Raw genomic sequence first — 18,707 nt, forward strand, 5'->3', positions numbered from 1 at the left:
ATCTTACCATGTCAGTCACCAATTTTATTTTCTAGGCATGCATTTTAAAAATATTTAATCAGAACTTTCCTCTGTCCAACCATTTCTCCCCACACACTAATTCTAATCTGACATCCTTCAATTCGCCGCTCACCTGATCAAGTACCATGGTCATGAACAGATGTGCCAAGGCATCAGACATGACTTATAGAAGCATTTTTCTCGTACAAAGGAAACTCATCTCCTAATACAATACAGATGGCAACATGTCACGTTGTTTTTCAAACATGCTGTCTGATCGGTTTCTCAGTACATTTGAAAATTCCACGTGTAATGAAAGAAACATACAAGCAAAGGCACACAAAACACTAAAATTTAGTGAAGGACAAAACTATTAATCACCCTTTGTACAAAGGTGGAAAATACATAGTTAATATACTTGAATGAGCCAAATCTATATTCCTCTCTTTCCCTTGTCCCCGTGATTGCAGTGTCCTTACTGGCTTTGACTTAGATGCAGGTGATACAAATGGCGATCAGTAAACAGTTAAATATTTTTAGTGTCTGCTCAAGAAAATTTAAAATTAGAATGTAATGACTGGGTGCATGATATACTGTAAATTCTAATCAAAAGCTACATACAGCATACAATGTTCTCACTCTATGTTCAGAATATACAATATACACATTAAGGCCATTTAAATAGTTCATTTGTCACCATATTACACGTACTGATAATGTTGTCTAGCAGAGCACCAGAGAATGAGGATAAGCCAACTCAATTTTTTTTTACTGATACAGCTATCAGATGTCTCAATAAATCCAACCCTACAAGAAAAAGAACATACTGTAAATTGTGTGAAGCTCATTTTTGTCACTGATTCGTATTGTTAAATGCACTGCACATACAGTAGTCAACAACCTTTCTGTTATACAGTACAGTAACAGAAGACTTTTTAGCATGGCTCATCATTCCAACAGTGACAGAAGACAGGTCAAATGTTGGTGGCAGTGTTGTTATTTTTTCCTTTTCTGACATTTTCATCAGTATAAGATCAGTTTATATGAGCGGGTAATAGTTTATATGAGCGGGTAATAGCTTATATGAGCGGTTAACAAAAAGCTTAAGTGTACACCTCACTTGACTTTCCCATTTGGCAGCATGTAATTTTATTACACAATACAGCATGTGTGATACCTCATCAATTTTGAAAAATTAGTCATGCTTATTAGTACTTAAATTTTAAAAAGGTTATTTGAACAAACTTCAATCTGACCTGGTTCTGTCAGGATGTTCCTTGTACTGGGCAATATCTTCATTAAGAAAGGAATAATACTTGGAAACAAATGCAGAGAAATGACAGCTGAACAAAATAGAAGACCACATCAGTGATCAAAGTTAATTAATGGAACCAAAAAAACAAAAAACACAGTAAACATCAAAAAGAAGATATTGTGCTGAAATTGTGTTGAGTGACTTAACCTATTTTACCCAAAAATTGGAGTTCAGTGTTCCTTCTGCAATTCTGTGACAGTCTCGGCTAGGTCAGGCCACAGCAGGTCACCTCAGTGACTTTTTGCCAGTGATTACGGCACTATGAATTTCTGGAGAAGTAAGGCACGATTCATATTTCTAAACCCACTCCCTTGACAGCTTCCCAGTAGGTGGTTTTGCTTGTGAGGCAGAGGTGTTGGTACGTGTTTGAAAATAAACTGCACTCCCCACCTCCTTTACTTACTCCTACTGCTATGAACTGCACAGCGCTAACTTGATTGGAATTGTCCGCTGCTGTCAAGCCCATCTTCAATTACTCAGCCTCCTGATTAAAAGCAGCGGAAGGGAAAGAAGTATACTGGGAAAAAATACACATGCTTCTGATTTTATTTTTATATTTAATCACAGTCTGGCATTATGCAGCACAGGACCTTATTTTGTAAAATATGAGTGTTTTTGACATTTATTGGAAACCGCAGGCCGATACTTCCATTGTGGAAAAGCGCGCAGACAGTTTACAAGACAAGGCCTAATTCATATTTCTTTTTTAATAACCATTACACTTCAACTGCCAATCAAGGCACCATGCCACCTCCAAGGCTTCTCACCTCTTGACAATTACTTTAGCGTTTCTGAAATGCTTGGAAAATTTAATTAAGTCAAAAGAGTTTACTTTTAGTCGCTCACAATACTAAATATACTGATGTTTTTCTCAGCTTTAGGCAAGAACACCCTTTTAGAATAAATACATCTGCTGAAATTCCTGATTCTTTTTGCACAATTTAAGTGAGTAAATTACACTGTATTGTGTAATTAGGTCTGTGCTTTAAGGCACTTACAAATTTAAATAAACTAATTTTAAGTTCCAAGTTTAAAGATGTAAGAATTCAAAAAGCAAGATCATACTCTGTACGCACGCATCTGTGCTAATTGTGAGCATACTTTAAAACAAATATCTTTGTGGCATTCAAAAATGCAAAAATAAGGTTTGCTTAGTCCAGAAAATAAATCCAATAATATTTGAACACACAATACAATGAAGGTGCAACGTTTCATCCGGAGTTTAAAATGAGCTAATGCAGTCCTGTATATTCAAACTTTATCAAAAGGTGTCTACTGTGTTCAGTGGTTGACATCAACAAAGAACTTCAACTCAAAGACCAGTAAAATTAATTAATTAATCTGCAGGTAGGTCTGATAAAGTAAGGTTCTTTAAATAACAGCAGTACAGACTACCTTTTATAACTTAAAATTATTTTTTGTGACAATTCTGCACAATTATGCTCTTTCATGAATTAGCCCTTAGTGTGGAACAAGCTACCTGCCATGTGGTTGAAGCCAGCACTCTGGCTTTCTTTGAGAAACAGCTGGATGAGATCATTGGACTAAATAACTACTAACTAAGGCTAGATGTGCTATTTTACACCAATATTCAATTTATAGATGGATTAAGATTTACTGAAATTTGGAATCGCATCCTACTTTAAAAAGTAAAAAGCTGAGAAAAAGTCCAAGCTGTTACTCATCTCAGCTCACCGCCATGACTCTAAGGCGGTGGTGAAGCGCTGAGTCACTGTTTTTCACAACACAGGCCCCCAAGAGACTGAGGCAAACTCTGTATGGACTGGAAGAGTGAAACAGCCCTTAAGAACCACAGTGTAAGTCACAGGCCAGGCAAGCTGCAGGGTTTACTACTGCGTGGCAAGTGGAGGGTTACCTGCTGTTACTAACTGGACGTCACCCTGCCATGGAGCAGCTCAGACTGCTGAGTGCCATGGTTTCAGAAAGCCTGGTTGCACTGGGAGGATGAACTAGTCAACCCAACCCTTTATGTCAAGACTATAGTGATCTGATTTGCAATCTGAAGAAGTATATGCACTGCTGAACTTGCTGTTATACTTATATTTGAAAAATTCTGCTGAGAAAAAAGGGTTTATTATATACAGTATGTATATCTTTAATGAAGTAAGTGTTATAATATATAAACCATTTACATGATTTAAAACAGATAATAACAGAATTCTACTGAAGCTCAGTTTTGGGAAAAAAAAGGTTTAACATGACTTTTATAGCTGTTATAAATGAATCATTTTACATCACTACTGGAAATCTATACATATAACTCTTAATAATTTAGTAAATGTGAATATACCATTTGCATTTTCTGTTATATACTTGGGCAATTTCGACTTTGATGATATTGAAGTAAAGGATAGATATATACTAGGGATTCTTCTAGCAGCTAGTAAAAAAGCAATTACATGAAAATGGCTTATAAAAGAACCTCCAACACATGAGCAATGGGTTAATGTTGTGAATGAGATCTATAAAATGGAATGAATAACTTTTTCTCTCAGATTGCATGCAGAGAGGTTTAGCAAATACTGGGAAACATGGATTAAAGTTATCTCCCTACAGGGACCTGATTTTAGTTAACGAGAAAATATGCAGTGATATCTATGTGTTGTGTTTCTTATCAAACAATTCGATTTTTTTTGTACGGCCCTACATACCTGCTGGCATAATTTAAATAGCTAATTTTTATTTATACAATGTAACAAAAATTTAAGATGAAGGCAAATGTTTATTCTGCTGTTTTGGTTATGTTCTGTTTGTAAATCCTTTCATTGCTAAATAAAAAGTTTTAAAAAAAGAATCAATTGTCTAACAGTGCCCCCTGTGGCTCAAATACAGGAAAAACTGTGAAAGTTAAAATGAGGCTGTTACATGTAGTAATTTTTCAATAAGTCTCATTTAGAACATAAAGAGTAAGCCTCAGCTACATTTAATAGCTGTGGGATCTAATACTGGGTACAACTCATTAAATATAAGATACCTTCAGCAAAAGCTCACCAAAATGTTAACTCTGTATCCCTTAGATTTCTTTCTATTTCAATGAAAGCTGAATTTAATTTGCTCTTCACTGAAGCAATTAGCTCCTTTAACCTGTCTGTATACGACAAAGCCTTGAGGAATCATTCAAGTTGCGGTTCTCTGAATTCACTCTAAGGCTATTGTGTTTTTGTCTGTCACAATTTCCTTCATGAGTTCTTACTAGTGTGCTGTAAAGCTTGAGTATGAAATACCCACCAATTCTGTGTTTGCATTGTCTTAATGAATACATACAGTAGAAGAACCTACATAAGCCCATAAATGCCTTTTTTGCTTGGCTTCCTGCAGTTCAGAATCACCCATGTGATATATACACTGGTGATATATACCACTCAGAGCACAAGAACCCTTACAAACGAAAGGCCATCCAGCCCATCTAGCCCAATACACATTTCCTAATATTTTTGGCATCATTGTGGCATTTCTTGAAAGAATCCAGGATATCGGCTTCAACAACGTGATGAAGTAGAGAAGCTTGTTCCATACACCCACAACCCTCTGTGTAAATGTGGATATGTCACATAGTGGGCATCATTGGAAGGGGGTGAATACTTCTGCAAAATTCAAAACTCTCTGTAGTCTCTTGCTTCAATCTTGTAGATTGTAATTCAGTTTTGATCTATCTATAGTACCTCACCACCACTCTTTGTATTGTCTATCTTTCCAAAAAACAACTAATTTAACATTTGTTCCTGTCACACTTCCCTACCCATTTTTCAATTCATCATGACTTTTAAACTTGGTAACACAGTGGCTTTTCAACTTTATAGTATTACTAAAATGAAATTTCATATTTTATAGTCTTTTTCAATAAAACTAAAAATGGCTTCTATTAAAATTTCTTATACTCTGTATTTTCTGTGTTATATTAAGAGTACTTGTGATAACTCAGATCCTGAATAAAAGAGAAGTCTTTTTAAGGCAGTCACGGATTGAAGTTAAAGGATCCAATCAAAAAAAAGCTAAGATCCTAAGAACTCACTAGTTGGCAGGGCTAATGGCGACAATATACAACAAAAAAGTTACCTCCAAGACGTCAACATGTTTAGAACCATGTCCTTTTGATATTTCAAAGTATAATGAGCAGTAAAAAAATACATTCCTGGAAGTACAGTTGTCTGCATTTGCTGTCAAACACTAAACTAAATAAAGTGACAGACACTGTAATATGACAGCAGAACTCCGTGTGCATTAGGAGATGAAGAAAATGCAGATGTGAAATCATAACTGCTGGATTTGGTATTGCCACTGCCTGTGCCACCCCTGACCTTGATCACTCTGAGTTTTGTGACATTCTTCCTCTTTCACTTACTGCCTAGTCTTGAGAGGAATAAAATGCATTGCTCAAGCACTTAAATGGACAGCAAGTGTAGCTGGAGCAACGGTGCTTCATTAGAACTGGCTGCTCTTTGCTAATGGCTTTTATTAGCTACCTTATAGATTTAATGGCTCTTTTTAATTAAATTAGATTGAGCTGTAAAATGACACAGACAGCTATTGATCCAGAAAAATCTGACTCACCCAATAAAATTCTTCCAAGTAAAGGATAGGAATTCTGAGCAAGACTTTGCTTTCATTAAGGTATGATTAATAGGGATGGCTGGCAGAGTTGCCAAACCCAGTTATTAACCCCGTGATGTAACTTGGACCGGCATTTACTTAAAAAAGTGAATTTTACCTGTGAAACATTAAAAAGAAAATTCTAAATCAACATTTTCTAAGCACATCTCCTTCAAAAAGAAATAATAAATCTAAATCTACTTAAATTTGTTGTCCTAGTCGTGATGATAAAATATTTTTTTAATTAATTGAATTATTGATCATCCGCATTATGTTAATAAATTCGGTCTTTTCTCCTTAAGACATGTCATGTGAATTTAAAAAAATTAGTGCTTTAACTATCAGGCTGGTAAACAGACTGTCCTTTCATCTTGTCATTCGTCAGTCTCAACATCAAAACTAATGTTCCATCAATCATCTAGAAGACTGGAAAAAGTTTTCCATCAACAACAATTTTTATGTAAATACTTTGCAGTGCCTTAACACTGTGCACAGAGCACAGTTGATAGCTGAGCTGCTAAAGCCTTAATATGAAAGTAAGACATTCAGAGGACAAAGGATTATTCATAGTATGTCACCAAAAAACGTCTTCTGTGTTATTTACAATGTAGCCATTAAAACCCACACTGCATTTTCATAAAGAAAGAGAGAGCACAGCCACTGATAGAATTACTTCAAATAAAAACAATTTAGAGTCCTGCTCCTATGGGGGAAAGAGGGCCATTCAAGGGAACTGACTTGTCACTTAAAATCAACTATTACTGCTTTTCAAATGCCATATTTGCATCTCTTTAGTTAGGGCAAATTGATCCCATCTCATACATGGCCCATCAGAGACAGCTGTTGATTTCATGCTTTGTGCACGTCTTTACCTTAATTAGTCATCAGTCCACAATGAACGCCACTGAGACACCTCCCTATGAGCAGGTGCAAGTTGGTAAGAGAGGCAGCTATTCATCTGGATGACTATAAACCTTTGCTATTCCCATAAAGACAGACTCAGAAGTTTATTGCACTAGTAAAAACTTCTGTATTAGTCATATTCATGTGAATGATAAAAGTAGAATCTCCCGATTCACAATTTTGTTTGTTATAAATGTGCACAGGTGTCCTAAATGAACTACAGAAAAAAACATTTCCTATAATTTCCTCAGTTTAAAGTGAGCTGGACCTGTATTATCCATCACGTTATTGTTTTTTGAACACAGTAAATGTAATGTTTAAAAATGTCTTAATTTTTATGAAGAGTTAATTCACGTAGCTCTGTGCATTAGACAACGTGCCCTTCAGTAATGATATATTTGGAATTTTGTTATATTTCCAGTGAAAAATTACAACATTAAGTGTATCGATTCATTTACAGTATAAATTATTGCCAGTTGTCTCAGGACTAATTTAGTGGAACACAGGGGAGCTATAAAACACCATGAATTAGATCTTAGGTAGCTGGCAGGAGGTGGACTAATATTAGCATCAAAGACACAACGGCACTACATATCTTGGCAAAAGTCCATTGTCTAATCAGAGTAGAGAAAAAGACTCATCTGTGTTTTGCACTGACAGTGATATAATAACAAACAGTTCAGAATAAATCCTGTGAAAACACAATGGATAAGTGTGAAAGGTTAAACTATGCAGATGTTTTCTGTTTCCAAAGGTTAATAGGTTTTTGATCCAGTGCTTATTATCCTTTCTCATGACAATGTTTCCTCATTGGGCTCTCAAAAATAGGTGTTCAGTCATTTGATTAAAATTTCATCAAAACCATTTAGTAATCGATATGGGTTATCCAGCTAAACAGGCTCTTCAACTGAAACTAGCACCAGTCTGAAGTCTGTACACTCTAGAAATAATGCAACCAGTAATTATAAAGCATTGAAATCAGAAATGCAGACAAGAGACCTAAGGTAAGCAGTGTAGCAGATGCAATGTGAGAGAATATAGTTCTAAATGGTGGGTTTAATGTTTCTAAAATTTAGGATCTTGAGCTTTATGTTTAATTCCAGAGGTATTACACAGCATAAAAGTGCTCTATAGTATATGTTGTTACATACAATGTGAAAAGGTAGGTATTGTAAACTTTATCTGTCATCCAGAATAATCTTGATAGGACAGCAATGTAAAAACTAACATTCATAACACATCTAGACTAAAATTTCACGTTGAAGGACATCACATTACGGAGTATGAAGTCCTTTCAGGACACATTTATTCAATTTATTTTGCACTGACAGATTTATTAAAGGCCAATGGTCCATCTGCACAGCACAAGATTCGACAACTTTAATCAGTTGCAATGTTTACAAGCATTTACGCTTGAGTTTAAAATGCCTTCTGCTGAGTGACTTTCCATTAGAGGGATGATGAAGAAGATATCCTGACAATACTCAAAACAACTGGATTAACTTCAAATGTCTCACAATACTACACAAGATTGCAATGTCACCTTTTTTGGACAAATATAACTGGGAGGAGCACATGTTAATTGATTGAATCATATGCATTATTATTCACTGAAATCCACTCTTTCATATCACATCTCCTGGACCATTAAGACAGAAATACTAGTTTCTTTTTTTTTTGTCAGCTTCAAAACCTCAATCCTCAGTCCATGAGGAACTGGGGTTCACGGACTTTCATTCCTTACCTCTGTACACAGCAAATTGAGAGCAGTGAAGTCCCACCTTTTGGAGTGTGTGACATTGTATCTCGATATGGCATCCTACAATTGAAAGAATATCATTATTACTTGAGTCTACAATTACATTTTAAAGTTTAAAACTATGTAATTCATAAACCTCAACCTAAAACAGGTTCTAGACCAAGAATTAAATATCAATATTTTAAAAATAGCAATATATTAAAACATTAATTATCAATTATTATTACATAGTTGTGTATTTCACTGCAATATAAGTGCAACTGACTGCAATAAAGAGGACTTAAAACTTTTCACGACAATCATACAGTATATTATTGGTATGCCACTCTTATTTAACTGTTTAAACTTTTATAAGTTAGTAACCGAATCTTCATGAGCTTTTTTATACTACCTTACATTTATACTGTATGTGTGGAGATATAATAATAAGAGCTAATTAACATTTAAGAATGGATTACAACTATTTAAATAAAAGAAATATATACAAAAAAATACATTCCATTTAAAACTACAAGATGTGCAAGCTTCATTACCTTTACATCAAGTGAGCTACTAAATCTGCCCTCCAAGGCTAAAATTATCAGCTTCCATCTACTCTGCAGCCCAGAGCTTCCATCCTGTAAAGGGATCAAAAACATTTGCCAATTACTCATAACCACTAATACCAGGTGCTAATACTGCACTTAAAAAAAGGCTTCTGATGCTCAGAATGAGTGAATTTAGAATAATTTTAATTTTTCAGTTCTTAAAATATTAAAAGCCTCTCTTAACTGAGTTCTTGCTCTGGTCTGGCAGTAACTCCCCTGGCTACGGATGGGACTGCAGATTCAGCAAGGAGATACTTTACTCAACTAGTTATTATAAACTTAACATTTATTTTTTTAACATTATTATTTTGGTTCTTGCAGATATTCAATTAATTCAGAGTTACATCACTAGGGATTATCGATTCTAATATCACTGATACTACATAGCATAAAAACTGCACTCCATTTTAACATGTCTATTTGTTGGAAATACAACTCAATCTGTGAACAAGAGGAAAAAATCTCAACAGACATCAAAACAAGCTGCCCTAATGAGAGCTGACTGACTATATCCTGCACATAAAGATTCAAGATCTTTTGCAAATTATAATTACAAATGCTAATAAAACACTTACAAATAAAAAAAAATACAAATTAATTTGTACACATTTATTTTTACAAATTATTTTTTACACAAAACTTCTCATGTAGTGTCTAGAAGAGGAGATACAGCACCACCTAGTGTGCATTACCTCATTTTCCACAGGATACAGGTTCTTTTCTGAATAGGGCATCTTTACTGAAGTGTCATCCCACGCATCCTTATACTTTGATGGATAAGGGACAGGAACCTCTCCTTCTCTGAGTAAGTCTGTCTGTCAAAACCCACAGAAAAGCAATGTTAGACAAAAGCACATTTCTGGGTGTTATGTTTCACCACCATCCAGCTTTGCCACACTTTGCCAGATCTCAGAAGGCAGGTAGACTGGGCCTGGTTAATATGGGGATGAGAGACCTCTAAGTAGAAACATGCCAGTTAATGAAGCAGAGAACGAAGCGTTCTCTCAGTTCTGAATTCAGTGAGAACAGTGTGCGCTAATCAGAGCACGGCCTCTTACTCTTATCATAACTGTATGGCTTGTCGATGCTTTGAGGGGTGGTAGCTGTGCGCCACATGTGGGCATCCTCCGCAGCTCCTCGATGGGCGTCCCGAGCCAGGTCGTGCCGGGAGGGGGTGTTCCCTTGTGGTGTGGCATCCTGCGGAGCCTCCCATCTTTGACATCACCTTGGGATGGCACACTGAATAAAGACAAAGGGAAACAAGTACACCGATGTTAACACAAGTCCCGAGAGCAAGAAAAATCCAAGAACATTTTCTTTTGAGAAAGCTAAATATTAAAAGGAACAGACACAACCATGGTCGTTACATTGCTTTGCAAAGTAAAGCTTAATCCACTTACAATAGTGATCTCCACTTCAGTGGATATTCGCCTTTAGGAGTGTTTGAAAAGGATTTCTCTTTGTCCCAATAGTTTTTCCTGTGTGTGGTGAGTAATGCAACAGCTGCACCAAAGAGTTTGCTTTTCATCTGTTAATTATACAGCACAATACCAGCAGTTTAACTTTATTTATAGAACAGCCTGTTTCATTTTATTATTCCTCTTTGTAATAGCTGGAAGTAACGAACAAGAATACAATGCACACAAATATGCACTCTTTCTACAAAGCATACTGTATTGTTCTTGTTGACTATCACATATCTTGATGAACCTACTGTAGTACCCCACTATTCTACTGCTGAAATATGACCTGTATTAGAAAAAGAATGTAAAGATATAGATACAATGTTAAATGACATGTTACTCTCCCAGGAAAAGGCAGTACAAAGAGTTTTAAAACTATCACACAGGTATATAATAAGTTATTGTTAATAAATTACATTATTATAATTAAGCCCCTATGGCAGCTATAAGCTAACAGGTCTGCAAGCAATTAACACTTCTGTATCCATATTTCTTGAGATCTAGGTAGCTCCCTGACAGATCTTCTTGGGAGCACAGATCCTTCGCTACTCAGCTCAAAGCATTCCTCTAGAAAGGAAGGCATGTATTTGAGGAACTACAAAAGCTAAAATATACGTGTGGGTTCACTATTCAATTTTTTGTGCAAAACGACTACCTATACAAAACCATATGAAGTAAACTATTTCTCCCAGTGCTGTTCTTTTCACACAAGGCAAACATCAATGTAAAAACAACAGGTGCCCTGACCCAAAAAAGACAAAACATGGAACATTTCTGTAGATAGTAACTAAAAAATTATTTCACAACTCTTTAGATAGAAAGAATACAGGGAACAGCTCCCTACTTGAACTTTCACAAATTCATATAGACTACTACTTCTTGAGATGTACTTTTAAAATCTTTTCTGTCTTAGAAATATGCAGATCTTGTAGCATTTATAAATAACAAGCAAGAACAAAAGAATTGTATCTAAAGTAATACCAAGATGGTAAGAAAAGAAAGAAATGCGAGTCAAAGACCTTTCTGATGTCTCTGCATCAGGTGAAAAATAATAAACCATACACATGGAAACAGTAACTTGTTCAGAACAAAAGACAAATGTAAAATGTGTTTAGAAACTCTACATAAACTCCTTCAATGGGTTCAGCATAGAGAGGTGCTTCAAATAAATCAATGTACAGACCTTCATCACAAAAGCAACAATCACAATAGCAACAGCAGTTGTAATGAGAAACGTAATTTCTTTTAGAAAACTTATCGTATTTGTTGTATTTTTAGAATCCATCTAGAGTTCCCTTTCCCTGATCTTCTCTGTCTACACAGTACAAGTAGTACAAGTAGACGCAGTACAAGTAGACGTTCTGAGTACACAGTACAAGTAGATGTTCTGAGTAGGAACTCACATAGAGTCTGTTCCCCTCCCTGTGACACCTAACTTACTTTTGGTTTCTATTTCTCCAAATTATAAAGTCATTAAGCTCAGCTGGTTTAAATATGTAAAAATAATACTACAATACTACTATACGTACACGTATGGAAATAAATTAATATAATTATACAGGTGGACATTCTATCATGTTCTACACAAAAACATGATAAAAATAAAAATATTTTGTGTATTTGCAACGAAATATAAGTGAGTCAAAATGAAACTTATTATTAGCAAGTTGCACAAGAAATCTACAGGATGTATCAGAACTGTAATGTCAGAGGTGAATGTAGAGGTTTAAAGCACGTAATGAAAACACGACAGAACTATGAACTTCCGTCGCTAAATGCACTCATATAGTTCAGTTAAAAGATTACTGACAGCAGGAAGGACAGCTAATTTTATAATAGTTTGATAAGGATGACTTGTGATTGTCACTGCTGTGATTACTTTATTCCACATTTTCAACTTCAGTTGACTTTTCAGTCTCTAAATAGAAAAATAAAATCGGGCAGGACAAAAAGAATAACCAGTCCCCCATGAATCTTGAGCTATTAAAGAGAATACAATAACACTCCCACATTCCCACTCCGTTGGGCCCCTGACAAGGCCCTTAACCCCAACTGCTCCAGGGGCGGTGTACAATGGCAGACCCTGAGCTCTGACCCCAGGCTTCTCTCCCTGTCTGTGTGTCTGTGTCTCATGGAGAGCAAGCTGGGGTATGCGAAAAGACTAATTCCTAATGCAAGAAATTGTATGTGGCTAATAAAGTGATCTTATCTTACCTTACATTGACATACGTGAACACCTGAGCCCTGACCCACCGCACCATCAATATAAAAATCCAATAAAGTGTTATTAGTCTATCGAAAGCAGGCATGCCACCTCTAGAACAGTAGGCCGACATATATTATTCTCTCAAAAAGATGAGGAGAGTTCTTGAGATTTCATGAACAAACACAAAACGTACCTTGGAGGTGACGTTTCCGGGTTTGTTTTTTGGAAAAAGTCAGTGATTTTGGAATCCCGTTTCACTGAGCCCTTGGGCACGGCCGAAGAGGGGCCGGGCGACTCGGGCTTGTCGGGATCACCGGTGTCCATTGGAGCGCTGTTCTTCCTGTCCTCCTTAACCTCCAAAGCGATGCCATCCGAACTCCCGGCATCTCTGGTGTCACTGGGCAGGAGCGGCTCTTCATCGCGAGCCCCGGCACCGGGATGAGACAAAGGCTTGGCGCCGGGTGCTCGTCTGCCCGTAGCCGAAGCGCGAGCATCGCCCGCTACAGTGCCCCAGGATTCGCTCGCTCTGCAAGGCCGCCCCTCGTCTTCAGCGTCTTCAGGTTGGAAGGCTTTGCCTGATGGACTCTCGGGACTCACCATCTCCACATCCTGCCGACCACAGTCTTCTCCGCTCTGCGGCTGTTCTTCGGGAGTGGGGGCGGCGCTGAGCTCGGCTCTCTGAGCTGTCGCTTTTGATCCTGGCTTGATGAACCAGTCATCAAGTGTGCCAGGCTTCTGAGACTTTTGCTCACAACTAGCTGAACTTTCTTGACAGGTAGCTTTCATTCTAGTGGTAGAACTACTCGTTGGAGTACACATTTCCTGGATACCCACTGACTGTAAATTAACACCTTCCAAATAAGTAGTGGTCTTGAAGGAGTCCATCTTCTCCTTGCCTTTCTCTCCCAGAGTTTCATTTTTAGTTGAGCTTAACATGTTTTCATTGGGCTGAGGTCTGAGCTGTACACTTTCTTTCCCACTTGCAGTACAGGATGCCATCATAGTCTTCTCTAGTCCCTTACAGCTCACAAGTCTGGGAAAAAACAAATGACACAAAGATTGACACAATGATACAAAGATTACAAAAACAACTAAAAAAACAGTAAAAATGAAATAAAATACTGTCAATCACTATCTGCTCCTAGATGGGGCGGTATGGTGGCTCTGTGGCTAAGGATCTGTGCCTGTGGCTGGAAGGTTGCTGGTTCGTATCCCGCGGCCGGCAGAGGAATCCTACTCTGCTGGGCCCCTGAGCAAGGCCCTTAACCCCAACTGCTCTAGGGGTGTTGTATAAATGGCTGACCCTGCAGAGTGACCCCAAGCTTCACTCCCTGTCTGTGTGTCTCATGGAGAGCAGTTGGGATAGGTATGCAAAAAGACAAATTCCTAATCCAAGAAACTATATATGGCCAATAATGTGATCTTATCTTACAGCTGCAATTGATGCCAAAACTACTTAGGTTTATTTTTTCAAGGTGTAATCAGAAAAATATCAAAAAACAATCTTAATGACAAGGAGTACATTAACTGAGGTAGGGAATGACCTTTATACAACAAGTAAAAAAAAATCTCACTGAGGTTTAGATTTTTTTTAAGGATATCTAAAAATAGCCACTAGTGAGGCTGAAGAATTGGTGAAGGGAAGATATATTTCCCTGGATATATACACAGATGTTAATAACACTAACAAAAAGAGTAAGTTACACAATGCACTTTATGAAACTAACAATGTGGAATTACAAACATAACTGAATTAGATACAGTACAGGGCTTTATGTTGTTGTGTTTCCCCACTTAATAAAATTAGCACACATTAAAAATGCTTTCCTCAGCCAATCGTGATCGTTCAGTATCTGAGTAGCAGCATAGAGCAATCCCTGAGGTTCTGGAGTCATTAAGGGAAGGTTTTGGTTTTAAATCTCATTTAGGACAATGGTGTTCTAGACTGGAGCGAGGTATGTCACTCAAAATTGCTTCTGTAAAACACCCAGTTGTATAAACGGGTGCAAATACAAGTGGCTTCAGATAAAAACATGATCATCTAAAACTTCTTAAGGAGCTCAGAATTTTTACCTCAACCACCTGGCTGGAAGCCTGTTCCAGATACCGACACATTCTTGAATATTTTGCATTTTGTTTTCTTGGTCCTGAACAAATTCCCTTAAAAGTTACAACTGTGGCCCTGAGTCCTTTTTTTCACCATTTAATGTGAAGTGAAGTGAGCTGACTCTATATAGGTTTTTACCTCTATATTTTATTACTTGTATAGCAAAATCCAAAAAAGACACTGATTTCAGTCAAAGCTTTCATTATGAATAAGAAGAAGTTGTTAAACTCATGGAATTTATTATTTTTCCTTCAAGAAAATCACATTAAAACATACATTTAAAAATTGCTTACTTTTCTGTGTCCATTGTCACGTCCTTTATTCTAACAGGGTAAGCATGGGCAATTTTCTGCTTATCTGCATTAATAAAAGAATAACAGCTGTTTTAAATCATGTATATGTTGCATTTTACTGTCAAGCAACAATTAATTATATATATACACATGTAAACAAACCGTTAACAGAAGATAAAATAAAATACCATGAGCAATGGTATGACAAAACTAAAGCCATTAGGATAATGGATAGTCTGTTTTTCATATGAATTGTTAACAAATTGGACTGGGACCTTCATACTGTCTGATTTCTAAAGAACAGTCCAATGTCTACAAAGCTAATTCTTCTTACAAAGCTTGCTGCAAAGCTACGCTGGAAAAAGATGTTTCATTTCATGCACCTAGAATTCCACTCCACTCAGTTCAAGACTTACTTCTAATGATCATGTACATGTTACTGAACTTAAAGTTTGGTGCTTCATACAGTACTGTGCTACGAAATTCCTCTTAGCAGTCTGCTTTATTCTGGGAGATATATACTGAATGTAAAATTCGTTGAATGCAACATTTATCCCTTCATTCATTTATTCATCATTTTATCCACTGTATGGCAGTGGGGGAGCCAGAACCCATCCCAGCAAGTAACAGGCGCAAAGCCTGATACACCCTGGCCGGCACACCAGTCCACCGCAGGGCACACACAATCACAGCAGGGCCGATTTCCCCAGGAGCCAACAAGCCTACCAGCATGTTTATAAATACAACACGGAAACACAGGGCCCCAGTGCCATGAGGCAACAATGCTAACCATTGCGCCAAACTGTAATTTTTACCTTAACATAATCTGTTCATATTTAATGACGGATATTTATGGAATCTGGTCATCTATTCAAATAAAACAGATGAATAAAGTTAAAAAAATAACAGAACACAATTTACTCAATTTGTTCCTTGAAATATCTGAAAGACATTTGTGAGACAGGTAGCGTTCTATATACAATTACTAACATGTTGTAAATATTTACAAACAGCTGTCAAAGTAATTGGATTTTCAAGTCCAATAAAAAGTGTACTTATTTCAACTCAAAAGAACCTCTGTTGTTTTGCCATTTGTCTGTTATGCCTAATGGTTCAGTGCTCAAATGTTATTCCAAGTAACATTCAATACATTCCTTATCAGACACATTTGCCCTTCGTTTTGGAACATCTACCTAACTCCGTCACAACTGAGTTAGATCTTAAGATACACTTCAGCTAAAATAAGACATGCAAATTAAAGGGTTTTGTCAAACTTTCGATTTCTTTGACAGGCGGCTGATGGCCGTGTGCTACGGAACAGAGGAAAAAGAACAATCAAAGACCTCTTATTTGCTGGCCAGACGAGGAAGGGCCTAGGGTAATCTCTTTGTTCAATATCCGTCTGGCTGTGAGCAGCGTGGTCGGTTTAGTAGAAGTGGAGGTGATGTTAACTTCCAGCCTCAGTCTCTTTCTTGAGGGCTCACAGTCAGACAACGTGGTCATGCTTAAGAAGAGAAAGAAATAAGGTTATATAGGGAAATGGAGAAAACGCACAATTCGTAAAATAAAGCGTATTAAACTGAACAGTCTCCGCCTCCTCTAGTGTTGCTCCTGCCTTGTGCGACTTTATAGGGTTTACGACAGAAACTGGAATTCAAATAATGTGTAGAACAGCCTGACCTAAACGGGTTTTACCAGTTAAGACAACCGGTTATGATTTAAACATAAAAAATCCCTTATAAAAAGCTGTACTTACAATAGGAATTTAGTTAGAAGCGTGACGTCCTTTTGGCAGTACGTCCTATGAGACTTAAAAGAACAACAACGGACACCCGCTTTTCTCCATCTTTGTATGTAGCCCAGTACTGTTTTTGTAGCCATACGCAAAATACATACAGTAGTTACCTAGATTTTCAAATCTTGCATCTTGCTACAGATATATATTGTAGGCATTATACTGTCAATTCAATTTTAAGAAAAAATATATACAAAAAGCACCTGGAAGACAATGCTACAGATGTGAAATCCCCTACACAGCGTACATACAGTATATGTCAATCTAATTTCGAACTTCTTAAAATATTCAGTATTTTGGTACTCAATACTACAACCCCCTTTCCACAACAACTTTACTTAACGGCAAGGGTGTGCAGACCTATCATACTCCGAGATTTCGTAAAGGGGCGGACTCAAAAACGGATCTCCTAGCAACCTTGTCGAAAATGAATTTAATGTCGTGCTGATTACTGAGACGTAAGTGACGGCAGTGTTCTGACAGTACAGTTCCGCTGATTCAGTCAACCCGGGCAAGATGGTTCTGCGGAAGTTTTAAATGACAAGAATTACTGTATGAACAGAACATTCGGAGTCTCAGTGCAAGTTTTTCTATATACTTTTTGTATCCTGACATTTATACTCTTTCCCCAAAACGGTCATTATTCTGATGTTATTTGCTAGATTTCACATGTTGTAAAATCATTTATGACATTCATTTGCGAAGTGGGTCCCCTTCTGTACATGCAGGGCTGCAAGATCTCAGGGTGGGGTGAAATGCTGGTGACCGTTAGGGCTGCTGCCTCACACACAGCTCCTGGGTGCAGGATTCAAAACTGACCTGGTACCTACTGTACCTGCTGTGCAGTTCGCAGGGTCTTCTCGTGATCTCATGAGGGTTTCCTGCCACAGTCCGAGGACAACCTAGACAGCGTTACTTCGACATCTCGAGATCGACTCCTACAGTATGTGTGCATGAGCCCTGCAACAAATCCAGGCCTTGCACTTGTGGTCTTAGAGGTTAGACTCTAGCCAACACTGACATCTCACTGGACTAAGTAGCTATTAAAAGTGAGCGAGGTACATGGAAAAGGGGAAACGCTGCACCCACCCTTGAAGTCCAGTACCCACTGGGTGATGTATGGCAATCATTATGCACCAGCAATCCTACTATACAACTGTTTAGACAGAAGTGAGAAACTGCACCAGACAAAAGAATGTTGGTCCTCAACATTTCAGCCCTTTAGCCTTTTCATGAAGATTGAAACACACTTCACACAGTCAATTAGGTCTTCATGACAAATTATCACCTATCTTTTTAATTTAAGAAAATAAGGGTTCACATGCAATGAAACTGGGAACAAGTACTAGCAAATCATTTAATTATTTTCTATGTGGTACTGTATCTTTACTCAATTGCTACACTGATCTTTTTAGTTTAATCCATTTAATTATGGATTAAATAATAAAGATGCAGTAGAACATAAACCTGCAATGGAGCAGGCTGCTAGAGCTACATGTTAAGTAGAACTTCTCTTCATACTGGTACTAATCTTCGATCATTTCAGTTTATGGCATTTTATTAGTCGTCTCCTGTTCCCAATTGTTTAGAAGTTTGTCTTGTTCATTTCCTGCACATCTACATGATGGAGTGTTTCGAGTCCACACATGTTTTAGGATTAAACTGCAC

General features: G+C 37.3%; 1 protein-coding gene across 3 annotated transcripts in view; it reads right to left on the minus strand.

The window, feature by feature from the left end:
- parga (poly (ADP-ribose) glycohydrolase a) overlaps positions 1-17,391 on the minus strand; it is a 54,312-nt gene extending 36,921 nt beyond the window's left edge. The window contains exons 1-8 of one of the 3 annotated variants that reach the window (XM_015346418.2): positions 17,243-17,391; positions 16,588-16,748; positions 15,245-15,308; positions 13,038-13,877; positions 10,234-10,414; positions 9,868-9,990; positions 9,122-9,205; positions 8,574-8,648 (exon numbers count right to left, since the gene is read on the minus strand). In XM_015346418.2, the coding sequence (XP_015201904.1) occupies positions 8,574-8,648; positions 9,122-9,205; positions 9,868-9,990; positions 10,234-10,414; positions 13,038-13,877; positions 15,245-15,308; positions 16,588-16,747 (1,527 nt within the window). In that variant the 5' untranslated portion in view covers position 16,748; positions 17,243-17,391. Of the gene's footprint in view, positions 1-8,573; positions 8,649-9,121; positions 9,206-9,867; positions 9,991-10,233; positions 10,415-13,037; positions 13,878-15,244; positions 15,309-16,587; positions 16,749-17,000 lie in introns of all 3 variants that reach the window. The other 2 variants (XM_069188919.1, XM_015346417.2) reach the window with 2 other exon arrangements.
- Between the last annotated feature and the right edge of the window lie 1,316 nt (positions 17,392-18,707).

Source organism: Lepisosteus oculatus, chromosome 4, assembly GCF_040954835.1.
Source record: "Lepisosteus oculatus isolate fLepOcu1 chromosome 4, fLepOcu1.hap2, whole genome shotgun sequence".
Taxonomy (NCBI): Eukaryota; Metazoa; Chordata; class Actinopteri; order Semionotiformes; family Lepisosteidae; genus Lepisosteus; species Lepisosteus oculatus.